Here is a 27842-nt window from a genome sequence, read left to right as displayed (position 1 = left end):
AGTACTAACCTTTAACACTTAATTTTACTCATTTTCATTCATTACTAGTTTCTATGTAACTGTTTTTATATTGTTTTACTTTCTTTTTTATTCAAGAAAATGTTTTTAATTTATTTATCTTATTTATTTTAAAGTACCTTATCTTCACTATACCTGGTTGTCCAAATTAGGCATAATAATGTGTTAATTCCACGACTGTATATATCGGTTGATATCGGTATCGGTTGATATCGGTATCGGTAATTAAATAGTTGGACAATATCGGAATATCGGATATCGGCAAAAAGCCATTATCGGACATCCCTATATATATATATATATATATATATATATATATATATATATATATATATATATATATATATAATATAATCCACTTGAGTGGGTCCCATGTGACTCGATGCCAGGCTGCTTGCTCTCCTCTCATATTTGGCTCCTCACATCCTGTCGGAGTGACGGCGTAGATCCGCCTCTAAAAGTGGCTTTGGTGCGAGCGCTTCGTCGTTCCTTCAAAGATGTCGTAGGTTTGAACAGCAAACTCGTATTCCCTGGTGTCAATACCCCTTCCCCCCAAACTATGGTGCGTCTCTGAAAGTTCTCATTTCATGCCTCATACACTCACGGAGGTGATGATGACGTTCCTTCTCGCTCAGCTCTTCAAGGAAATAACAGGAACAAGTTTGAAAACAACTCGCCGACTTCCTAAAAGTTCATCTCCCGTGAGAGCCGACGCCGGAATATTTTTGGCTCGTGTCTGTGACACTTTCCGTCACCTCGTGAAGAGCGTACTGTAAAGCGCCGCAAGGCTCGCTCCTGGGCCCGCTTTGATTCCACGTTGTAGTATTCTTTAAAAGACCTCACACTACAAAACGTTATTGTTCGCTAATTCTAGCCTAATGTAAGGCACCACTTTTCAAAATGGGCTAGCTCGATGCTAGTTTACATTGGATATGCCATTGACATGCTACTGATTAGCATTAGCGATTTTACATGGCGATTTCAAGACCTCCAAAAGTCATACCAAGATACACGTCACAATCAAACAGCTGGTGCGTAATCAGTACAGTACTTACAGTATTGACACTTTGTAGGACTCAACCAAAGGCAATCACATTCAACTTTATGGCAAAGACTAGAGATGCCCGATAATATCGATATTATCGGCCGATAAATGCTTTAAAAATGTAATATGGGAAATTATCGGTATCGGTTTCAGAAAGTAAAATGTATGACTTTTTAAAACGCCGCTGTGTACACGGACGTAGGGAGAAGTACAGAGCGCCAATAAACCTTAAAGTGCTGGCCCAATCACATAATATCTACGGCTTGTCACACACACAAGGCATACTTGGTCAACAGCCATACAGGTCACACTGAGGGTGGCCGTATAAACAAGTTTAACACTGTTACAAATATGCGCCACACTGTGATAACACACCAAACAAGAATGACAAACACATTTCGGGAGAACATCCGCACCGTAACACAACATAAACACAACAGAACAAATACCCAGAAGCCCTTGCAGCACTAACTCTTCCGGGACGCTACAATATACAACCCCCCCAACCCCATCCACCTCAACCTCCGCTTATCCCAAATTCCAAGCTGCTGTTTTGAGGCATGTTAAAAAAAATAATGAACTTTGTGACTTCAATAATAAATATGGCAGTGACAAGTTGGCATTTTTTTCCATAACTTGAGTTTATTTATTTTGGAAAACCTTGTTACATTGTTCAATGCATCCAGCGGGGCATCACAACAAAATTAGGCATTCCACGACTGCATATATCGTTATCGGTTGATATCGGAATCGGTAATTAAGAGTTGGACAATATCGGATATCGGCAAAAAAGCCATTATCGGACATCTCTAGCAAAGACTACTTCCTGACTACGGCAGCACACCTGGGACAAACTGAAATGAAAGCATACATGCAAATGATACTCAGAAGTGTAAGAAAACAAACAAATAGCAACCTGAGAAGTGTTATTTTCAACTCATTGTTACATTTTACATCCAAAATAGATATTATTTCTAAATAAATAAATAAGTAAGTAAACAAAGCGGGTTCTTTCTTGGCCCCGGAACAAATGTCAACAGGACTCTGTAGCTATGGATTCTGGTTCAGGGGAGAATCAAACGATTAGAAATGAACTCATATGGGTGCAAAAAATGTTGTATACGAGTTTGTTGGTACATCAATTTGTTAGCTTTCGCAGGCTACTTCCTGGTTCATGAAAGATGACGTACAGAAGGCGACAAATACCAACAAGTCTACAATTTGGGATTCTGGGGTGGAATCAAACAATAAAGAAGCGAAACTCCTAAAACAAGAAAAAAAAAACCGTACTCGTGCTTAGGGATGTCCGATAATGGCTTTTTGCCGATATCCGATATTCCGATATTGTCCAACTCTTTAATTACCGTTACCGATATCAACCGATATATACAGTCGTGGAATTAACACATTATTATGCTTAATTTGGACAACCAGGTATGGTGAAGATAAGGTACTTGTCATGTCTGTGTAATCATGTTTTGTCTTAGTCATGTTTTGTTTAGTTATTGGACTCTTTAGTTTCTGGCTTTTCACTCCCTTGTCTTGTTTCCATGATTACCCATTAGTTTCACCTGTTCCACGTTTGGACTCATTGTGCACTCTTGTTTGTCACCATAGCAACCCATTAGTTTTCACCTGTCACGTCACGCACCTGTTTCACGTTTTGAGTCCCGCACCTGTTTTCGTTAATCATGTCTGTAGTATTTAAGTTCATTGTTTTCAGTTCGCCTTCCTGGCGACATCCCCACATTTATGCTCTGCACATTTCTGACTCTTTTTTCATGTCCATCGTTCACGCTGCTCCTTTTGTCCATGCCAAGTAAGTTTTGTTTATTATTGCCACAGTTAGTGTTTTTTGTTGTTCATAGTTTTTGCCTTCGTGCAAGTGTTTGGTTTCATAGTTTGTTCTCCGCCATTGTGCGCGCCGTTTGTTTACTTCCTTGTTTTGTATTTATAGTGTTTAAATAAAAATGTACCTTCATTCCCGTCTCGCCCGAGCCAACTTTCCGTTGCCTTCGCGAAAAACTAAACCCCAGGAACAAGTCTTGACAGTACTTTTTAAAAATAATAATAAAATAAGATAAATAAATACAAAACATTTTCTTGAATAAAAAAGAAAGTAAAACAATATAAAAACAGTTACATAGAAAATGGTAATGAATGAAAATGAGTAAAATTAACTGTTAAAGGTTAGTACTATTAGTGGACCAGCAGCACGCACAATCATGTGTGCTTACGGACTGTATCCCTTGCAGACTGTATTGATATATATTGATATATAATGTAGGAACCACAATATTAATAACAGAAAGAAACAACCCTTTTGTGTGAATGAGTGTAAATGGGGGAGGAAGGTTTTTTGGGTTGGTGCACTAATTGTAAGTGTATCTTGTGTTTTTTTATGTTGATTTAATTAAAAAAAACCAAAAAAACAAAAAAAAAACCAAAAAAACCGATACCGATAATAAAAAAACGATACCGATAATTTTCGATATTACATTTTAACGCATTTATCGGCCGATAATATTATCGGACATCTCTACTCGTGTTTGTTGGTATTTCTATTTGTTAGCGAGCAGGCTACTTCCTGGTTCTTGGAAGATGACATCAGACATGAATGAAGATATGACAGTAAAATGTGCGCTTCAATTCCTAAAAGTGTATTTCCACAGAAAGGCTTTATAATATAATATAACATAATTAGGGATGTCCAATAATGGCTTTTTGCCGATATCCGATATTCCGATATTGACCAAACCCTTAATTACCGATATCAACCGATACCAATATATACAGTCGTGGAATTAACACATTATTATGCCTAATTTGGACAACCAGGTATGGTGAAGATAAGGTCCTTTTTAAAAATAAAAATAAAATAAGATAAATAAATTAAAAACATTTTCTTGAATAAAAAAGAAAGTAAAACAATATAAAAACAGTTACCGTATTTTTCGGAGTATAAGTCGCACCGGAGTATAAATCGCACCTGCCGAAAATGCATAATAAAGAAGAAAAAAAACATATATGAGTCGCATTTTGGGGGGAAATGTATTTGATAAAAGCCAACACCAAGAATAGACATTTGTAAGGCAATTTAAAATAAATAAAGAATAGTGAACAACAGGCTGAATAAGTGTACGTTATATGAGGCATAAATAACCAACTGGTATGTTAACGTAACATATTATGGTAAGAGTCATTCAAATAACTATAACATATAGAACATGCTATACGTTTACCAAACAATCTGTCACTCCTAATCGCTAAATCCCATGAAATCTTATACGTCTAGTCTCTTACGTGAATGAGATAAATAATATTATTTGATATTTTACGGTAATGTGTTAATCATTTCACACATAAGTCGCTCCTGAGTATAAGTCGCACCTCCGGCCAAACTATGAAAAAAACTGCGACTTATAGTCCGAAAAATATGGTACATAGAATCTAGTAATGAATGAAAATGAGTAAAATGAAGTGTTAAAGGTTAGTACTATTAGTGGACCAGCAGCACGCACAATCATGTGTGCTTACGGACTGTATCCCTTGCAGACTGTATTGATATATATTGATATATAATGTAGGAACCACAATATTAATAACTGAAAGAAACAACCCTTTTGTGTAAATGGGGGAGGGAGGTTTTTTGGGTTGGTGCACTAATTGTAAGTGTATCTTGTGTTTTTTATGTTGATTTAATAAAAAATTTTTTTTTTAAACCCCCAAAAAACGATTCCGATATTAAAAAACCCGATACCGATTAATTTCCGATATTACATTCTAAAGCATTTATCGGCCGATAATATCGGCAGGCCGATATTATCGGACATCTCTAAATATAATATAATATAATATATCCTTCAACAAAAAGTCCTAACGTATTGAAGCGGCCATGTATTTTATGTTGGCGTTTGAGGACACGATCGCCGGTTGGTCTTCTGGCCTTGCGACAAAGTGACCCCGTCGCTCCACATCCATTTTAATCAGCGTTCTCCATCAAAGGCGTGTCAAGCGTGTATTGATGGCGTCCATGAAGACTTTGCCAGCGGCCGTTCTCTGACCTTTTGGCCCACCGGCGCCGGCGCCGCAGGAACGCCTCTTGGTGTTTGCTGAGCGCCGGCTCAAGATGAAAGATGAGCGGATTTTGCTGTCAGACACCTCCAGGCTGCCGGAGAAAACACCTCCACGACGCCCCCTGGACCTGCTCAGACCGCACCATCCATATGGTCCACCAGAAGCATATAGAAGGTGACTCTTCAACCTTTTTACTTCCTATATTGCAGCCTTGAGTAATGGCCGATACTAGAGATGTCCGATATATCGGCCGATAAATGCTTTAAAATGTAATATCGGAAATTATCGGTATCGTTGTTTTTGTATTTTTTTGTATTTTTTATTAAATCAACATAAAAAACACAAGATACACTTACAATTAGTGCACCAACCCAAAAATTCTTCCTCCCTTTCACACAAAAGGGTTGTTTCTTTCTGTTATTAATATTGTGGTTCCTACATTATATATCAATATATATCAATACAGTCTGCAAGGGATACAGTCCGTAAGCACACATGATTGTGCGTGCTGCTGGTCCACTAATAGTACTAACCTTTAACAGTTAATTTTACTCATTTTCATTAATTACTAGTTTCTATGTAACTGTTTTTATATTGTTTTACTTTCTTTTTTTATTCAAAATGTTTTTATTTATTTATTTATCTTATTTTATCTTTTTTTTTTTTTTTTTACAAAGGACCTTATCTTCACCATACCTGGTTGTCCAAATTAGGCATAATAATGTGTTAATTCCACAACTGTATATATCGGTATCGGTTGATATCGGTATCAGTTGATATCGGTATCAGTTGATATCGGTATCGGTAATTAAAGAGTTGGCCAATAACGGAATATCGGATATCGGCAAAAAAGCCATTATCGGACATCCCTAGTCTTAAAGTGTTTTTTAAATGTGTGAATGGAACTGGAACGTTTTTTTATTATCGGTAACGTTTTTTTAAATTTATTTTTATTTTATTTTATTGTTTTTATTAAATCAACATAAAAAACACAAGATACACTTACAATTAGTGCACCAACCCAAACATTCTTCCTCCCTTTCACACAAAAGGGTTGTTTCTTTCTGTTATTAATATTGTGGTTCCTACATTATATATCAATATATATCAATACAGTCTGCAAGGGATACAGTCCGTAAGCACACATGATTGTGCGTGCTGCTGGTCCACTAATAGTACTAACCTTTAACAGTTAATTTTACTCATTTTCATTAATTACTAGTTTCTATGTAACTGTTTTTATATTGTTTTACTTTCTTTTTTATTCAAGAATTTTTTTTAAATTTATTTTATTTTTTTAAAAAGGACCTTATCTTCACCATACCTGGTTGTCCAAATTAGGCATAATAATGTGTTACTTCCACGACTGTATGTATCGGTATCGGTTGATATCGGTATCGGTAATTAGAGAGTTGGACAATATCGGAATATCGGATATCGGCAAAAAGCCGTTATCGGACATCCCTAGCCGATACCGATATTGATCCAATACGATATCAATGGGAATCATAAATAGTGTGGAATGTTAGAAAAGGTTTGATCAGGAGTCAAACATTTTAGGAATAAACAAATAATATATTACCAATTGATAATATACAAATTAATTAATTGTATTATTAATATAATAGTATAATTAATTGTGAAAACATTCAGAAATGAAAATGTATTAATATAATTAATTGCAATGACGTTTAAGTGGCCTGCTACGTCCTTTAAAGTGGCCCACCGCGTCATTTGAAGTGGACTGCCACCTCACTTTGGATTTTCTTATCTAATATTTGTCTTTTATCTCATAATTATGACGTTTTATTGCTAAATTTTAAGTTTTTTAGGTCATCATTTTAACTTTTTATCTCATATTTAACTTTTATTTCATATGTATGACATTTTATTGGAAAATGTTAACTTTTTTATTTCATAATTTCGACTTTTTATCTCATATTTATGACTTGTATCTCATAATTATGATTTATTGAAATTAAAATGTATTAATATAATGAATTGCGAATACAATAATTAAATTCAACCATGAACAACTACCATAATTGTATGATTAATTAAGGAATAATTTAACCAATAAAAATTATTTAATAATAGTATCATTCATTAATAATAATAATAAGTTAGTATAAATAATTATAAAGTAATATTTTAGTGAATAAATAAAAACATTTTTTCCCTATATGTGTACAATGGTAGCTATGAAAAACACTAACATTTAATATTTACCGTCTGGAATGGACTTATGCTGTCTTTGAGTTAAAGTGGAGTGGTAATTGTGTTTTTGGTGACACCTAGTGTCTAACTAATGTTCGAAAAGGTTTGGTGAAGTGAAATGAGTCAAACAGAGAACAATGCTAACATTATAATTTCACTTTATGCTCGGTTAGCAACACTAGCATAGCTATGTGAGCTACATGCTAACGTGACATTTTAACATCATGCTAGGTCAGCAACATTGGCATAGCTATGTAAGCTCAATACTAACATTATATTTAAGCATCATGCTAGGTTAACAACATTGGCATAGCTATGCAATCTTAATGCTAACATTATATTTAAACATAACAACATTAGCATAGCTATGGGAGCTACAAGCTAAAATTACATTTTAACATCATGCTAGGTTAGAAACCTTTAGCATAGGTATGTGAACTACATGCTAATGTTACATTTTAACATCATGCTACGTCAACAACATTAGCATAGCTATGTGAGCTACATAATAACATTGTAATTTACCATGATGCTAGGTTAGCAACATTCGCATAGCAATGTGAACAAATGCTAACATTACACTTTAACATCCAGCAATATTAGTAAAGCTACGTGAGCTACATGTTAACATCGCAGTTTAACATCATGCTAAGTCAGCAATATTAGCATAGCTATGTGAGCTACGTGCTAACATCACAGTTCAACATCATACTAGGTTAGCAACATTCACATAGCAATATGAACAAATGCTAACATTACATTTTAACATCATGCTCGGCCAACAACATTAACATATCTGTGTAAGCTACATGCTAATGTTACATTTTAAACATCATGCTAGGCCAGCAACATTGGTATTGCTATGTGAGCTACATGCTAAAATTGCAGTTTAACACCATGCTAGGTCAACATTGTTAGCATAGCTATGCGAGCGACATGCCAACATTACATTTTAGCGTCATGCTAAGTCAGCGACAGAAACAAAGCTAAGTGAGCTACATGCCAACATTATATTATCTTCTCATGCTAGGTTAGCAACTTTAGCATAGCTATGTGAGCTACATGCTAACATCACATTTTAGCATCATGTTAAGTCAGCAAGAGAAACAAAGCTAAGTGAGCTACAATTGCTAACATTATATTTTAACATCATACTAGGTTAGCAACTCCAACATAGCTATGTGATCTACATGCTAACATCAAATTTTAGCATCATGCTAGGTCAGCAACAGAAACAAAGCTATATGAGCTACATGCCAACATCATATTATCCTCTCATGCTAGGTTAGCAACTCCAACATAGCTATGTGAGCTACATGCTAACATCACATTTAGCATCATGCTAGGTCAGCAACAGAAACAAAGCTAAGTGAGCTACAATTGCTAACATTATATTTTAACATCATGCTAGGTTAGCAACTCCAACATAGCTATGTGAGCTACATGCTAACATCAAATTTTAGCATCATGCAAAGTCAGCAACAGAAACAAAACTAAGTGAGCTACATGCCAACATCATATTATCCTCTCATGCTAGGTTAGCAACATAGCTATGTGAGCTACATGCTAACATCACATTTAGCATCATGCTAGGTCAGCAACACTAGCATAGCTATGTGAGCTACATGCTAACATCACATTTAGCATCATGCTAGGTCAGCAACACTAGCATAGCTATGTGAGCTACATGCTAACATCACATTTGGCATCATGCTAGGTCAGCAACACTAGCATAGCTATGTGAGCTACATGCTAACATCAAATTTTAGCATCATGCTCGGTCAGCAACACTAGCATAGCTATGTGAGCTACATGCTAACATCACATTTAGCATCATGCTAGGTCAGCAACACTAGCATAGCTTTGTGAGCTACATGCTAACATCAAATTTTAACATCATGCTAGGTCAGCAACACTAGCATAGCTTTGTGAGCTACATGCTAACATCAAATTTTAGCATCATGCTAGGTCAGCAACACTAGCATAGCTATGTGAGCTACATGCTAACATCAAATTTTGGCATCATGCTAGGTCAGCAACACTAGCATAGCTATGTGAGCTACATGCTAACATCACATTTTAGCATCATGTTAGGTCCGCAACACTAGCATAGCTATTTGAGCTACATGCTAACATCAAATTTTAGCATCATTCTAGGTCAGCAACACTAGCATAGCTATGTGAGTTACATGCCAACATTACATGCTAGGTTAGCATAGTCACAACTGTATACACAGTTAAGTTGGTAGAGCTCCGGGATACATTTTAAGACGTGTAGCAAAGCCTGTCTTTTTTTTTCAAGCCGCCCTTTGTCACATGATCAGAGTAGATGTATTCAGCATTCATGAGGTGAGTGACGAGTAAAGCATCATACCGTGTCAGGGGGTTATTTTTTGGATGTTTTAAAGATGTGTAGAGAAGCCTGCATTGCATAAAGTGCTGCTGGATGTGCCAAAGAGGAACAACACACATGATGGCAAGAAGGAGGGAGAGGTCATATTCAGCCCTCCAGAAAACTCCACGCTCAGCGATTCCTCTCCTCGATTGCAAAGATTTAAGAAGTCTTTAACGAAGGCGGCTAATTAGCACTAAATCTCGCCCTGATCCATTAACGGGGGTGGGGGGAGGAGGGGGGGGGTGGAGCTAATGGCTAAACGACCTGTCCAAAGTGAAGCATGCCTGCAAACTTTCACATCTTAACTCGCGCCTCAAAAGGAGCAGAACCAAATAGGAGCTCCTGCAGATCCGTTATGGAGAATCCATAAGTAATTAAGGGATCACTTTGATTGACGAGCTCCTCCTCCTGGCCTCCTTCCCGAGTGGCACGCAGAATTCAGTCCTGTTGTCCCCCCCCAAAATTTGATTGTAGCGCGTAACATAGTTGTAGTTAACACAGTTGACGGTGTTGAAATCGCCATGTAAAACCACTAATGCTAATCAGTAGCATGTCAATGGCAAAGCCAATGTATATTAGCATCGAGCTAGTGCATTTACTTTACTTTGCTTACGTCAGGAAGCAGGACCAGACTCCCCTTCCAGGCACCGTTTCTTTGAACTGTTTTACGACCTTTACTTTGAACTGTTTTGTAATCAAAGGCGATGGCTGTTTACGACCCCCGTCCCTTAGAAACAGCTGTTGCCATGTAATCAGGGAAAGTCCAAATAAAAGAGGAGGCGTACAATCTTTCGTCAGAGCGTGGTGAGACTGTGCAAAGAGTACAGTCCAGACGTCTCTCCTCAATCGAGCCAAATTGAATTCTGTCTCTGTTTAATTCATTGCTTCTTGTCTTGGTTAATACATGTCATCAATGTTTGAACCTGACAATTACATAAAGGTAGTTTTGGCTCTCAGTGCTGCTGGAGCAATCGCCAAGTGACGAAGCGCCAAGAGCCAGTATCGTAACTGTTGGATTTTACGTGAATTGGTCCTCTCAGTCGGCGCCAACAAAGCACAGGATAAAAAAAAATTCACATCCGATATCGGAAGTAATGCTTGATACAGATATTGATGCAATATGATATCATCAGGGGTCATACATACTTTTATTGTTTTGAGTACGGCATGTCAGAAAAGGTTTACTTGCTGTCTTTAAGTTGAAGTGATATATATATTTTTTGGGTGAGATGGAGGGGTCACAATAATTCACAAAATAAAAGACGGCGTAAGTTGAATGATGCGGACACGTTTGTCACTGGATACTTTCCAATACGCTTCTACTTTGTATGTGTAAGTAATATGCAACTCTAACTATTTGATACTTGTTTATATTGACACATGTCACATTGTATTACGTACGTCTAGCTTGTGTGCTATTGTGTGTGTAGCTCCTGGTAGCCTTTAGCCTAGCATGATTACGTTTTTTCATGTGTTTCACGAAAACTTGTTGCCTTCTGGCCATCAGCGAAGAAAAATCCATAAATTAACCGCACCGCTTTATAAGCCGCAGGGCGCGAAGTGTAGGAAAAAAGTAAGCAAAGCAAAATCCACAAATTAGCTGCACCGCTTTATAAGCCGCAGGTTTCAAAGTGTAGGAAAAAAATAAGCGAAGGAAAATCCATAAATTAGCCGTACCGTTTTATAAGCCACAGGGTTCAAAGTGTAGGAAAAAAGTAAGCAAAGCAAAATCCATAAATTAGATGGACCGTTTTACAAGCCGCAGGGTCCAAAGTGTAGGAAAAAAGTAAGCGAAGGAAATTCCATAAATTAGTTACACCGTTTTATAAGCCACAGGGTTCAAAGTGTAGGAAAAAAGTAAGCGAAGGAAACTCCATAAATGTGCCGCACCGCTTTATAAGCCGCAGGGTTCAAAGTGTAGGAATAAAAAGTAAGCGAAGGAAAATCCATAAATTAGCCGCACCTTTTATAATCCACAGGGATCAAAGTGTAGTAAAAAAGTAAGCGAAGGAAAATCCATAAATTAGTTGCACCGTTTTATAAGCCACAGGGGTCAAAGTGTAGGAAAAAAGTAAGCTAAGGAAAATCCATAAATTAGCCGCACCGTTTCATAAGCCACGGGGTTCTAAGTGTAGGAAAAAAAGTATGCGAAGGAAAATCCATAAATTAGCCGTACCGCTTTAAAAGCCACAGGGTTCAAAGTGTAGGAAAAAAGTAAGCGAAGAAAAATCCATAAATTAACCGCACCGTTTTATAATCCACAGGGTTCAAAGTGTAGGAAAAAAGTAAGCGAAGCAAAATCCATAAATTAGATGTGCCGTTTTATAATCCACAGGGTTCAAAGTGTAGGAAAAAAGTAAGCGAAGGAAAATCCATAAATTAGCTGCACCGTTTTATAAGCCGCAGGGTACAAAGTGTAGGAAAAAAGTAAGCGAAGGAAAATCCATAAATGAGCTGCACCGTTTTATAAGCCACAGGGTTCAAAGTGTAGGAAAAAAGCAAGCGAAGGAAAATCCATAAATTAGTTGCACCCTTTTATAAGTCACAGGGTTCGAAGTGTAGGAAAAAAGTAAGAGAAGGAAAATCCGTAAATTAGCCGTACCGTTTTATAAGCCGCAGGGTTCTAAGTGTCAGAAAAAAGTAAGAGAAGGAAAATCCATAAATTAGCTGCACCGTTTTATAAGCCGCAGGTCTCAAAGTGTAGGAAAAAAGTGAGCGAAGGAAAATCCATAACTTAGCCGCACCGTTTTATAAGCCGCAGGGTTCAAAGTGTAGGAAAAAAGTAAGGGAAGGAAAATCCATAAATGAGTTGCACCCTTTTATAAGTCATAGGATTCTAAGTGTAGGAAAAAAGTAAGAGAAGGAAAATCCACAAATTAGCCGCACCTTTTTATAAGCTGCAGGTCTCAAAGTGTAGGAAAAAAATAAGCGAAGGAAAATCCATAAATTAGTTGCACCGTTTTATAAGTCACAGGCTTCTAAGTGTAGGAAAAAAGTAGCGGCTTACAGTTTGGAATTCGCTGTAGTTCATTTTCAGTTCAACTAATTCACGGTTTCCACATTTTGAAATTTTCACATTTTAAAAATTTCACATTTTAAAAATTCCAGGAAAAATTCCCAGAATTCCACATTTTTGATCTTGAATCTTACGGCGTCAAAAGTCGTAACTGATTATCTGAGAGACGCTAACTACAGCAGGTGAACTTGTATTTCTGCTTCATTACTGTGAGAACCCTGCGGGTGTTTGGCCAACGTCACCCAGACTTAAAGTAGTCGGCCATTTTGTTGGATTATTGTCCGCATCCTCCCTTCCCTTTGATCATTTTATGGAGCACAAACGGCCCCCGGGTCAGACTTTGGTCACCCCAGCTTGGGTCTTGGCAATTCCCAGCACGCCGTCTTTAGCAATTAAAGCGATCATCAGTAATGGCGAGAGATGAGGCGATGTTGTGCGTGCTCTTTAATGGCTTCATTAAAATGTTAACGAGCCAATTAAGATCAAAACAAGGCGAGCGCTCGGCTAAGTCCTGCCCTGGGACTTGACACGGGGGGTGTGGGGGACCACGCCCAAGTCTTCCAGTGCAGGAAAATGAAAATAAACAATAAAGCCACTTTTTTATATGTACTGTACTGCCTCTTGGTGGGCGACATTATATTACACAGTGATGTATTCTACTCTATTTCCTGTTTTTCAGCAGGGAAATTACAAATATAAGATTTTAATTTTCAAAAGTTTTATGCTTAGTGAATATGCTCACATGTAAATAAACTGTAGTTCAGCAACAAGAATTAGTTAATTATTTTTGGGAGTCAAATTGCGCTAAAAGCAATGTGGGTTGAACAGAACAGGGAGGATGTAAGGAGGGTGAATCAGAGGTATTTTATTTTGTGAAACTGAAGGTCACTTCCTGCACACTATCCAGCTTTGCCACCAGGGACATGTGTTCATCTAACTATGTTCATGCCTGCTCATGTGTTCATGCTTGCTCATGTATGTTCATGTGTTCATCTATGTTCATGCCTGCTCATGTATGTTCACGTGTTCATGCTTACTCATGTATGTTCATGTGTTCATCTATGTTCATGCCTGCTCATGTGTTCATGTATGTTCACGTGTTCATGCTTGCTCATGTATGTTCATGTGTTCATCTATGTTCATGCCTGCTCATGTGTTCATGTATGTTCACGTGTTCATGCTTGCTCATGTATGTTCATTTGTTCATCTATGTTCATGCCTGCTCATGTGTTCATGCCTGGTCATGTATGTTCACGTGTTCATCTAAGTTCATGCCTGTTCATGTATTCATATATGTCCATGTGTTCATGCATGTTCATGTGTTCATCTATGTCTATGTGGTCATGCCTGCTCATGTGTTCATGTATGTTCATGTGTTCATCTATGTCCATGTGGTCATGCCTGCTCATGTGTTCATGTATGTTCATGTGTTCATCTATGTCCATGTGGTCATGCCTGCTCATGTATGATGTGTTAATGTCTGCTCATGTATGATCATGTGTTCATCTATGTTCATGTGGTCATGCCTGCTCATGTATGTTCATGTGTACATCTAAGTTCATGCCTGCTCATGTATTCATATATGTCCATGTGTTCATGCCTGCTCATGTGTTCATGTGTTCATCTATGTCCATGTGGTCATGCCAGCTCATGTATGATAATGTGTTAATGCCTGCTCATGTATGATCATGTGTTCATCTATGTTCATGTGGTCATGCCTGCTCATGTATGTTCATGTGTTCATCTAAGTTCATACCTGCTCATGTATTCATATATGTCCATGTGGTCATGCATGCTCATGTGTTCATCTATGTTCATGTGGTCATGCCTGCTCATGTATGATAATGTGTTAATGCCTGCTCATGTGTTCATCTAAGTTCATGCCTGCTCATGTATTCATATATGTCCATGTTGTCATACCTGCTCATGTATGTTCATGTGGTCATGCCTGCTCATGTATGATCATGTGTTCATCGATGTTCATGTGGTCATACCTGCTCATGTATGATAATGTGTTCATGCCTGCTCATGTATTCATATATGTCCATGTTGTCATACCTGTTCATGTATGATCATGTGTTCATGTATGTTCATGTGGTCATGCCTGCTCATGTATGATCATGTGTTCATCGATGTTCATGTGGTCATGCCTGCTCATGTATGATCATGTGTTCATGTGGTCATGCCTGCTCATGTATGATAATGTGTTCATGCCTGCTCATGTATTCATATATGTCCATGTTGTCATACCTGTTCATGTATGATCATGTGTTCATGTATGTTCATGTGGTCATGCCTGCTCATATATGATCATGTGTTCATCTATGTTCATGTGGCCATGCCTGCTCATGTATGTTCATGCTTGCTCATGCATGTTCATGTGTTCATCTAAGTTCATGCCTGCTCATGTATTCATATATGTCCATTTTGTCATACCTGCTCATGTATGATCGTGTGTTCATGTATGATCATGTGTTCATGTACGCTAATAGAAAGTGTGTTAATGTATTTGTTTGTACATTTTTTCATGTGTTCATGTATGTAAAAGTATGTTCATGTGTTCATACGTGCTCATGTGTTTTCATGTATTTATGTATGTAAATGTGTTCATGTGTGTTCATACTTGCTTATGTGTGTTATTGTGCTCATTTGTGTTAATGTATGTTAACATGTTTATGTATGTTAATGTGTTCATGTTTGTTAGTGTGTTCATGTACTGTATGTAAATGTGTTCATGTATGTTCATGTGTTCATGCATGCTCATGTGTTCCTGTACTGTGTGTTAATGTGTTCATGTACTGTATGTAAATGTGTTCATGTACTGTATGTAAATGTATTCATGCATGTTCATGTGTTCATGGATGCTCATGTGTTCCTGCACTGTGTGTTAATGTGTTCATGTATGCAAATGGACTCATGTGTGTTCATACATGCTCATTTGTGTTAATGTATGTTAACATATTTATGTTAACATGTTTATGTATGCTAATGTATTCATGTATTTATGTACTCTGTGTTAATTTGTATTAATGTGTTCATGTATGTTAACAGGTTTATGTATGTTAATAGGGATGATGTTTGAAACCGATTCTCCCGGTTGTTCGATTCCATGGACTCAAATCCCGTTTTGAGAACCGGTTCCCGTTATCGAGGCCCCTATAGTAAAGAAAAAGAGTTGGTTCTTTATTCGAATCCCTGGGAACGAATCCCAAATGGGCAATGTTATGCCCATTTGATTGTAGACTCTTACTGACACCTTGTGGCGATATGAAAATACTACGCGTCATTAGTTTGGGCACTTCCGGGTTGGCGACGTCAGTTCAGTTCATGAGACAATTGAGAAGTAGACAAGTTGTGTTAGCTCCTACACGCCTTGGAAAATATAAGTCTGCAAGTAAACTGTTTAACTTGTTTATATAAGTCAATATTAAGGTGGAAAGTGGTTAAATTTGATAGTAAGATGTCTATTAAAAAACTATTTTTGTGCACTGTTTCAATGGATGTTTTGAGGACTTAAAATGGCTGCCAGTCATGTATTTCCACCATCGAAATAGTTTCAACACTCAGAAGTATTTGTTTGATGATAGTACTGTATATTTGTGTGAAGCTAATATTTACATATTGTGTATTACATTTCAGTATGTTAATTGAATCACATAGCTTATACATTTGTCATTGTGTCTATTTCAGTTTAAAAAATAATAATAATAATAATAACAGTCCAGTGCAAGACAAAAGTAAAGACAGGAAAAGACAAAGCAAGATCAACAACAATAAAGAGCCTAAATGGATTAATCTGCTTTGGAACTTTATTAGACGTCTTGGATTGTTTGTTCGCTGTCTGCCTGTGTGTGTAGTTAGTATGTTCCAATAGCAGCAGAAGTGCACTTTTTGGAGAGCTGTATTATTTTCAGTTCTGTGCAACAAGGGACTGATTTTATTTAACACTATATTATTATTTATACACCTATAGTGATCACAGAGACAGGTTGTTTTTGTGTTACTGTATATATTTGTTTTTCTGAAAAATCCCACTTAATATACCGTATTTTTCGGAGTATAAGTCGCACCGGAGTTTAAGTCGCACCTGCCGAAAATGCATAATAAAGAAGGAAAAAAACATATATAAGTTGCATTGCGGCGTATAGTCCGAAAAATACGGTACTTTGGGTAACAACAGTCAATTTTTTATTTTTTTTATTTTTTTATTTAGGGGGTTAACGGTCAATATTTATTTATTCATTTATTTTATTTTATTTTTTTCTTATAAAATAAGTGAGCTTTTGTTAAACCAAATAGTGTTTTTTTCCATATACAACAACCTATCTGGATTCGATAAGAGAATCGATAAGGAACCGGTTCGATAAGAGGATTCGATAATGGGCTCGAACTCGATAATTTCTTATCGAACATCATCCCTATATGTTAATGTGTTCATGTGTTTATGTACTGTATGTTAATGTCTTCATGTACTGTATGTTAATGTGTTCATGTATGTTAACATGTTTATGAATGGTAATGTATTCATGTATTTATGTACTGTATGTTAACGTGTCCATGTACTGTATGTTAATGTGTTCATGTACTGTATGTTAATGTGTTAATGTACTGTATGTTAGTGTGTTGATGTGTTCATGTACTATATGTTAATGTGTTCATGTACTGTATGTTAATGTGTTCATGTACTGTATGTTAGTGTGTTGATGTGTTCATGCACTGTATGTTAATGTGTTCATGTATGTTAACATGTTTATGTATGGTAATGTGTTCATGTATTTATGTACTGCGTTAACGTGTTCATGTGCCGCATGTAAACGTGTTCATGTGTTCATGTAGTGTAAGCTAAGGTGTTGATGTGTGGGGGTGATACGGGCCAAGGCACACACTACACTATATTGAAAGCAACATAAATCACAGAGCAAGAAAATGGAAGCCATAACTCACCCTTTGCTTTGATTTTTGTCCCTTCCACTGATAGCATGAAAGAACCAACACACATCAGGTCAGAGGAGAAAGACGATAATGATCTTGAAAATACATTAGCTAACATGTCGGCAGCTTTTGTTTGTTGTTGACAGCAACACCGGCTTACATAAACATAAACACAGGAGAGATTTACATGCCCACCACAAACAGTGCAAAATAGAACAATCTTTATCTTTTTATGCTTCCTTGCGTGACAATAAGTGTTGCAAACTCTAATAATAGAGTCATATAACTTGCTACTTGACATATGCTAACTGTTAGCGTGCTAACGTTAGCATTTGTAGCATACTATCATTAGCTTGCTAACTTTTGAAGCCAATTTTACAGCCAAGCATCTTAGAGTCATAGGACTTGACACATGCTAACTGTTAGCATGTTAACATTAGCATTCATGCAAGCAAAACATTTTTGCGGCCGATTGTGTCAGTAAAAATTGAACTTGGTACTTGACACATGCTAACTGTTAGCATTTGTCGCATACTAAATTTAGCATGCTAACTGTTTTAGCCCATTTTTCAGCCCAACACCTCAAGTCAAATAACTTGGTACTTGACACATGCTAACTGTTAACGTGCTAACCTTAGCATTTGTAGCATACTATCATTAGCTTGCTAACTTTTGAAGCCAATTTTACAGCCAAGCATCTTAGATAATAGGACTTGGCACTTGACACATGCTAACTGTTAGCATGTTAACATTAGCATTCACGCAAGCAAAACATTTTTGCGGCCGATTATGTCAGGAAAAATTTAACTTGGTACTTGACACATGCTAACTGTTAGCATTTGTCGCATACTAAATTTAGCATGCTAACTGTTTTAGCCCATTTTCCAGCCCAACACCTCAGTCATATAACTTGGTACTTGACACATGCTAACTGTTAACGTGCTAACATTAGCATTTGTAGCATGCTATCATTAGCTTGCTAACTTTTGAAGCCAATTTTACAGCCAAGCATCTTAGAGTCATAGGACTTGGCACTTGACACATGCTAACTGTTAGCATGTTAACATTAGAATTCATGCAAGCAAACTTGTTTAGACATTTTTGCGGCCGATTATGTCAGAAAAAATGTAACTTGGTACTTGACACATGCTAACTGTTAGCGTGCTAATGTTAGCATTTTTCGCATACTAAAATTAGCATGCTAACTGTTTTAGCCCATTCTTCATCACAACACCTCAGAGTCATATAACATTTCATGTGGCAAGTACATGGTATTTGACACATGCTAACTGGTAGCGTGCTAGCAGTGCGTGACACTGTGCAAGGGTACAGGTGTATGCGTTTCTCCTCAATTGAGCCAAATTGAATTCTGTTTCTGTTTAATTCCTTGCTTCTTGTCTTGTTTAATAGATGGCATCACTGTTTGAACCTGACAACTCGACAAATGCCATTTTTTGTTGTTGCCAATTTTACAGCCAAACACCTTAGAGCCATATGACTTGGCATTTGATTCATGCTAACTGTTAGCACGCTAACATTAGCATTCAAACATGCTAACTTTTTATGGCCAATTTTACGGCCAAAGCATGTCAGAGTCATTTAACTTGGTACTTGACACATGCTAACTGTTAGCATGCTAACATTAGCATTTCTAGCATACTAAAATCAGCATGCTAACTATTTTAACCCATTTTACATGCGTACGCTTCATAGTCATATGACTTGATACTTGAAACATTCTAACTGTTAGCATGCTAACATTAGCATTCAAACATGCAAACGTTTTTTGGCCAATTTTACGGCCGATCATGTCAGTCATTTAACTTGGTACTTGACACATGCTAACTGATAGCATGCTAACATGAGCATTTCTAGCATACTAAAATTAGCATGCTAACTATTTGAAACCACTTGATAGTCATATGACTTGATACTTGAAACATTCTAACTGTTAGCATGCTAACATTAGCATTCAAATATGCAAACTTTTTTTGGCCAATTTTACGGCCGAGCATGTCAGAGTCATTGGTACTTGAAACATGCTAACTGTTAGCATGCTAACATTAGCATTTCTAGCATACTAGAGTTAGCATGCATCTATTTGAAACCATTTCATAGTCATATGACTTGATACTTGAAACATTCTAACTGTTAGCATGCTAACATTAGCATTTAAATTCGGTTTGCACATTTGAGCTTTCACACACTTTTTATTTGTGTACCGTATTTTCCGCACTATAAGGCGCACCTAAAAACCTTCAATTTTCTCAAAAGCTGACAGTGCGCCTTATAATCCGGTGCGCCTTATATATGGATCAATATTGAGCCACAACAGGTCTCGCAACTACGGGATGCATAACATAACCCCAGCCTCTACTGTAGCGTCTATTCTATGCGCCTTATAGTGCGGTGCGCCTTATATATGAACAAAGTTTTAAAATAGGCCATTCATTGAAGGTGCATCTTATAATCCGGTGCGCCTTATGTATGGACAAATATTGAGCCACAACAGGTCTCGCAACTACGGGTTGCATAATGTAACCCCAGCCTCTACTGTAGCGTCTATTCTATGCGCCTTATAATGCGGTGCGCCTTATATATGAACAAAGTTTTAAAATAGGCCATTCATTGAAGGTGCGCCTTATAATCCGGTGCGCCTTATAGTGCGGAAAATACGTTTTTTTTTGTTTTTTTTGTTTTTTGGTCTTTGGAATGTGTCACGGTCACTGTGGTTTGCATCCTTTTACACTCCTGACAAAGTCGTGCAAGTGATCAAATGTTTCCCTAAAACTATTTTTATTCAGCACAAAGCACAGGAGAGCGGGAAAAAACGCTATTTTCCGTGCGTGAAAACGATGCCGAGAGTCAACATTCCACTTTTTTGACGATTCATCATTATTCAGCGCACACGCCGCATAATCCCTATCTCTGCACTTTGCCTTTTTGTGAGTAGCGCTGTGATCGACATACTTAATCTTCTTATACCACCTCCTCGTAAAGACCATAAATATGTGAATGTGAGTATTAAAAATCCAAGCGCACCCAGAAAAAAAATAAAATAAAAAGTCATTTTCCGAGGTAGCCTGTTTAAAGATGATATACTTTCTTTCTTATTCCGTCTATTTTGATTAGAGGAGCACTTAATTACTGTTTGGGGTGAGGTGACTTGAAGTGCTAGCATGACAAACAATCCCAGCTCAGTACAATAAAAAAATAGGACAGTGTGAAGTACAGAAGTGGATGATATTCATGGAATTAAAGAAAAAAAATCATCAAAAACACGACGGCAGCATGTGAAGTAGTTGGAGCGTAGCAATGCTAGTTCGCGCCATGCTGACGCAGATAACGCCAGGCAAGGGTGTTGAAATATTTAAACATTTATCCAGGAAAATATGGGGAAGCTCCTGATGGTGTGTTTGACGGCGAATCAGCTCAAAGGAGGTAGCAGAGAAGTCCATTATTTAAATGCTGCACATTATTATTAAAACTACTGTTTTACTACATTTTAATGTATCCTTTTTTTAATCTAAAAGTTTGTTTTTCTTTTTAAAAGGCATGTTACATATCAAAATTGCGCAATTTTGAGTTTTTTACGGCGCTGCATCACAAAACCATTTACCACTTTATATTATTATTTATATTTATTTTTTCAGTATGTATTTATTTTTTTTTTTTTTGCTTGATTATTGTTAAATTTTAACGACAAATTCTGCAGGTAAAAAGCTCAGCTAAGCGTTAGCATATTAGCATGCTAGCATGTTTCGCCATTCCACACATGCAGACAGTGTCAATAGCGCAATAGCTGCTCAGGAACACAAGGTAACAATCGGAACTACTAGATTGTAGGGGTGTGAATCTTTGGGGGGGAACCAATTCTCAATTTAACACGATTCTCGATTGAAACCTTAAATAAAGGTTGTATTATTGCATAGAGATCGCCTGAAAAATTATTTTTTAAATTGATTTTTATAAAAAAAAAATACATTTAATATACATACGCACATATGTATGTATATATATATATATATATATATATATATATATATATATATATATATATATATATATATATATATATATATATACACACATGCACACACACACACACATATGTATATATATTTATATACATACACATATATACATACATACTCATATACAAACATACATATATGTACATACATATATATATACATACATATATACACATAAATACATATATATTCATATATATATACACACAAATATTTACATATATTATACATATATACATACATACATACATACATGCATACAAACACACACATATATACAGATATAGACACACACACATATAACTATAGACATACATACATAAAACATATTCAAACATACATATATGTACATATATAAGAATTTTATATGATAAATGTCCCCATTTTGCATTGAAAAGTAATAATTTTACATAAAAAAGTAATAATTTTACACAAAAAAGTAATATTTTTTAAGAAAATATTGCAATATTACAGAAACAGAAAGAATATGAGAAATTGTTCCCAATTTTATAAGAAAAAAGTTGACACACTGTGAGAAAAAGACTGCTTTTAGTTGTTGTTTTTTTTGTGTGTAATTGGTTTTTAATCTTCATTACCGTATTTTTCGGACTATAAGTCGCAGTTTTTTTCATAGTTTGGCCGGGCTCCAGTGCGACTTATATATGTTTTTTTCCTTTTTTATTATGCATTTTCGGCAGGTGCGACTTATACTCCGGTGCGGCTTATATTTCGAAAAATACGGTATTTACTTCAAGTTATTACAGTTTGTCTCTATATACATATTTGTTTATACATTTTGGCCAAAAGGGGGCGCATTTCAATTTCTTACACACACTTGTTATTACATATGTTGGCCAGAGGGGGAGCACTTCACATTTTTTTTACACACACTTGTTATTTCCTATGTTGACCAGAGGGGGAGCACTTTAAAAACTGATTTGAAAAATCCCTCCTTTTTTTGGGACCACCCTAATTGTGATAGATTTCACCACCAGGGGTGCAAATGAGATCTCTATTTTTTGTTTTTTGTCGTGCTTAAGGCCGATGACAAAGGAGTCACGGACCACAGATGGCCCCTGTGCCGCACTTTGGGCAACAGAGCTGTAGAAGCTAACTGTTAATGGCCACTATAGTCTTAGTACCGTAGTGTATTTGTTCATCCTATGGTCACATATGGGACGCGGGTTGTCTTACATCATTAAACATTTTTTTTTAAATTCAAATGAAATATGACATGATGGTCAGAATACAGCACTACAGCTGTCCTCTTATAGGAAGTTCCACAACTTAAATGTACCAACTACAGCCCGATGAGGGGGCTGCTGTGCAAATGTCTCGCACTCAAACTAACCAGTAAACATGTTTTATGGGCCAAAGCTTAAAAATCACTTAGGCATCTTCAGAATGGATCTGACTATCATTTAAAAAGGTTTCCCATAAGGGGACCTGTTTTTTTGTCCCCATACCCCATTTTCTGTCTTGCCTCTGGTGAGGGCGGTCGCATTTTCTTTGTTTTTGTCTTGTCTGAACTTTTTTGAAGCCTCTTTCTTTGCGCTGTCCTCCGAATCTAAACATTAGACATGGAAATGATCAGCTGGACTCTCGACGCAATTGACAAAATCTTTTTGATGAGGAAAAGAGCCTGGCTGCCCTGATGGAACCATTGCTGCGGGGTACGTGAAAGATTCCTGGGATAAATGGAGAATCATGTGCCTCTCAGTCCTTTCCATCGAGGACGTGGAAGACATCTACCTATTTGGAACCGTGATCGTGGGGCACGTGCTGATTGGGCTGGGCATTGCTCTGGTGTATTGTCAAATTCGTAAGACTCAAGGAGCCCAAAGGCTGTTCGTCGCAATGGATGGTTTGGGCAGGACTGTGGGAACACAGACTGCGGCAATTTCTGAACTGAATCGCAAGATCAAATCAAATCAAATCAACTTTATTTATAAAGCACATTTAAAATTTACCACAGGGGTAGCCAAAGTGCTGTACAATGAGCAGGTTAAAAGATAAAACGAGTACCGAGCAAACACAACACAACACAAACAGAACACGATAAAAAATAAATAATTAAAATAGAATTAATAAAAACATAAAAACATAAAAACAGGATCACAGCAGGTGTATTATGGGGCGCCATTGCAGGATGGATATCACTCAGTGTAAAAAGCCATGGAATAAAAGTATGTTTTTAAGAGAGATTTAAAAACAGGAAGAGAGGAGGCTTGTCTAACACTCAGGGGTAGGTCGTTCCAGAGCTTGGGAGCAGCAACGGAAAAAAAGATGGATCACATCATGGAGAAGCTTGCTGAAAAGGAACATTTAAAGGGGGACATTATCACCAGACCTATGTAAGCGTCAATACATACCTTGATGTTGCAGAAAAAAGACCATATATTTTTTTAACCGATTTCCGAACTCTAAATGGGTGAATTTTGGCGAATTAAACGCCTTTCTAATATTCACTCTCGGAGCGAGGACGTCACAACGTCGCGTCACATCGGGAAGCAATCCGCCATTTTCTCAAAGACCGAGTCAAATCAGGTCTGTTATTTTCCCTTTTTTCGACTGTTTTCCGTACCTTGGAGACATCATACCTCGTCGGTGTGTTGTCGGAGGGTGTAACAACACGAACAGGGACAGATTCAAGTTGCACCAGTGGCCCAAAGATGCGAAAGTGGCAAGAAATTGTCGTTTGTTCCGCACACTTTACCGACGAAAGCTATGCTACGACAGAGATGGCAAGAATGTGTGGATATCCTGCGACACTCAAAGCAGATGCATTTCCAACGATAAAGTCAAAGAAATCTGCCGCCAGACCCCCATTGAATCTGCCGGAGTGTGTGAGCAATTGGCGGCAGTTTGTTTCCGCAGACGAGCGAGCTAAACCCCCTATCGACCCTAGCTTCCCTGGCCTGCTGACATCAACTCCAAAACTGGACAGATCAGCTTTCAGGAAAAGAGAGCGGATAAGGGTATGTCTACAGAATATATTAATTGATGAAAATGGGGCTGTCTGCACTCTCAAAGTGCATGTTGTTGCCAAATGTATTTCATATGCTGTAAACCTAGTTCATAGTTGTTAGTTTCCTTTAATGCCAAACAAACACATACCAATCGTTGGTTAGAAGGCGATCGCCGAATTCGTCCTCGCTTTCTCCCGTGTCGCTGGCTGTCGTGTCGTTTTTGTCGGTTTCGCTTGCATACGGTTCAAACCGATATGGCTCAATAGCTTCAGTTTCTTCTTCAATTTCGTTTTCGCTACCTGCCTCCACACTACAACCATCCGTTTCAATACATTCGTAATCTGTTGAATCGCTTAAGCCGCTGAAATCCGAGTCTGAATCCGAGCTAATGTCGCTATAGCTTGCTGTTCTTTCCGCCATGTTTGTTTGTGTTGGCTTCACTATGTGACGTCACAGGAAAATGGACGGATGTTTATAACAATGGTTAAAATCAGGCACTTTGAAGCTTTTTTTAGGGATATTGCGTGATGGGTAAAATTTTGAAAAAAACTTCGTAAAATATAATAAGCCACAGGGAACTGATTTTTAATGGTTTTAACCATTCTGAAATTGTGATAATGTTCCCCTTTAATTGAATTTGAGAGCACCCAGCATGGACGAATAGAACAGACAAGTCATTGTTTTGTCTGCTCGCGGAAAACAAACATCCTAATCTACGATTCGACTCCCTCGAATGGCCTTGGACCAGGCTGTTCTGGAAAAACACCCCCGAGGACACCTCAATGGTGGACGCTTTTGACCTCCCTAGTTGATGGTCAGATGGCAGCGCTTCATAGCAGCAGTCGACCTCCAGGGCCCCAACTCCCCGCCCCTCTGTTGCGAGTTTGTCGTGATTAAATGTAACGTGTTTATGTGTGCATTGCATGGAGGTTTTTTTTCCCACTCCAGTCTAGGCCCCCTTAGGAGCCCAGTCTAGATTGTATTTTTTTTTATTCATCTTTCTCCCCAGCATTTTACCTTTTTCCCATCTTTTACGGGGCGCCTTGTGGCGACCCATCGGCGTTCCTGTTCTGTAACCCTGTACACTGTTTGTTTGTCTAATCTTGAACGGGTTTGTGCTGAAAACAAAGTTTTGTTGTACTTGTGCAATGACAATAAAGACCTATCTGGTCTGATCTGAGAGGTCCCCTAAAGGTGACTGTGTAAACAGAGCGATGTCCCCATTAAACCGACTCAGTGGCCTAGTGGTTAGAGTGTCCGCCCTGAGATCGGTAGGTTGTGAGTTCAAACCCTGGCCGAGTCATACCAAAGACTATAAAATGGGAGCCATTACCTCCCTGCTTGACACTCAGCATCAAGGGTTGGAATTGGGGGTTAAATCACCAAAAATGATTCCCGGGCGCGGCCACCGCTGCTGCCCACTGCTCCCCTCACCTCCCAGGGGGTGATCAAGGGTGATGGGTCAAATGCAGAGAATAATTTCGCCACACCTAGTGTGTGTGTGACAATCATTGGTACTTTAACTTTATTAAGTAAGCATTGCCAGAACACGTACACACACTTATATGATTTGTTTATTAGAAAATATTATTTTACTGAATCACTAATGTGTTTAGTGTGTGTCAGAATGTTTGATAACGAGCAGAAGAGGAAGCAATAAAAGCGTGTTGCGTTCAGGAACATGCCTTTGACCAAGTAGCCCATGAATCACTCGGGCCGACAACATGAGTCCCGGATGATTGATGCTGGGATGAAGCAAGCGCTAACACGACAATACACCGTCCTGCGACATCTATTACCTTTTTTTTTTGTCGTTGTTTTCTTTCCCCCAGCCTTGAACTTCAGCCGCTGCGCTTAAATCACTTTTTTTTTTGTCCCTCGGGCTCCACCTTTTAAAGACTGACCGTTTGGGACAGAAATGGCCTTTTGGACAGCGGCTGTAATAAGATGTCCATAAATCACCGAGAAGGATTCTTACCTGTGCTTTAGTATTAAAAAAAAAAGCACACCTTGGCCCAAGTCACGTCCCGACCTCAATTTTGCATTTATTTGTGCTTTTACAGCCTTTCAAGGGAAATATGTGTCATAAAATCAGGTCGTGCTGACTCTTACTTTCATCTCTTTCCTTTAACTCCTTTGTAGAGAGGGCCACACCGCAGTTACAAGGACCGCTTGTAACAGTAATGAATACATTTAGTATTTTACCAACGCTTTGAACCATGCTGCTTATAAAACGGTGCGCCTCGTTTATGGATTTACAAAACCAGTGAAGTTGTCACGTTGTGTAAATGGTAAATAAAAACAGAATACAATGATTTGCAAATCCTTTTCAACTTATATTCAATTTGTCATGTCTGTGTAATCATGTTTTGTTTTGTTTAGTTATTGGACTCTTTAGTTTCTGGCTTTTCACTCCCTTGTCTTGTTTCCATAGTTACCCATTAGTTTCACCTGTTCCACGTTTGGACTCATTGTGCACTCTTGTTTGTCACCATAGCAACCCATTAGTTTTCACCTGTCACGTCACGCACCTGTTTCACGTTTTGAGTCACACACCTGTTTTCACTAATCATGTCTGTAGTATTTAAGTTCATTGTTTTCAGTTTGTCTTTCTGGCGACATCCGGATTCATACCCCTGTCACACTCTGTTTACCTCTGCGTACTTCATGCCCTGTCCAAGTAAGTTTTTTCGATTCATGCCACAGTTAGCGACGTTTGTTCATGTCCTTAGTTTTTTGCCCACGTGCAAGTATTGGTTTCATTTGTCAAGTTTGTACTTCCGCCTTGTGCGCACCTTTAGTTTGTTCTTTTTGTTATAGTAAAATTAAATATGTCTTCACCTTTACGCCATGTCTGGTCCAAATCATTTGCACCACGGGAGAACAAACCACGCCATAGTCCAAGTCCTGACACAATTGAATAGACTGCAAAGACAAGATATTTAATGTTCACACTGAGAAACCTTTGTTATTTTTTTGCAAATATTATCTCACTTGGAATTTGATGCCTGCAACATGTTTCAAAAAAGCCGGCACAAGTGTCAAAAAAGACTGATAAAGTCGAGGGATGCTCATCAAACACTTATTTGGAACATCCCACAGGTGAACAGGTGGGTGCCATGATTGGGTATAAAAGCAG

General features: G+C 37.7%; 1 protein-coding gene across 3 annotated transcripts in view; it reads right to left on the bottom strand.

Annotated features, from left to right (window-relative positions):
• Window positions 1-27842, bottom strand: part of cadm2b (cell adhesion molecule 2b) — a 227814-nt gene that overhangs the window by 58045 nt on the left and 141927 nt on the right. Inside the window, exon 2 of one of the 3 annotated variants that reach the window (XM_061972403.1) lies at window positions 17713-17739. The exons of the other annotated variants lie outside the window; for them this stretch is intronic. Coding sequence (XP_061828387.1) covers window positions 17713-17739 — 27 coding nt within the window. The remainder of the gene's footprint in view (window positions 1-17712; window positions 17740-27842) is intronic. 3 annotated transcript variants of the gene reach the window in all.

Source organism: Nerophis lumbriciformis, linkage group LG17 (genome assembly GCF_033978685.3).
Source record: "Nerophis lumbriciformis linkage group LG17, RoL_Nlum_v2.1, whole genome shotgun sequence".
Classification (NCBI taxonomy): Eukaryota; Metazoa; Chordata; class Actinopteri; order Syngnathiformes; family Syngnathidae; genus Nerophis; species Nerophis lumbriciformis.
The sequence above is the reverse complement of the archived record's forward strand: the minus strand, read 5'-3'. Positions and strand labels throughout refer to the sequence as shown.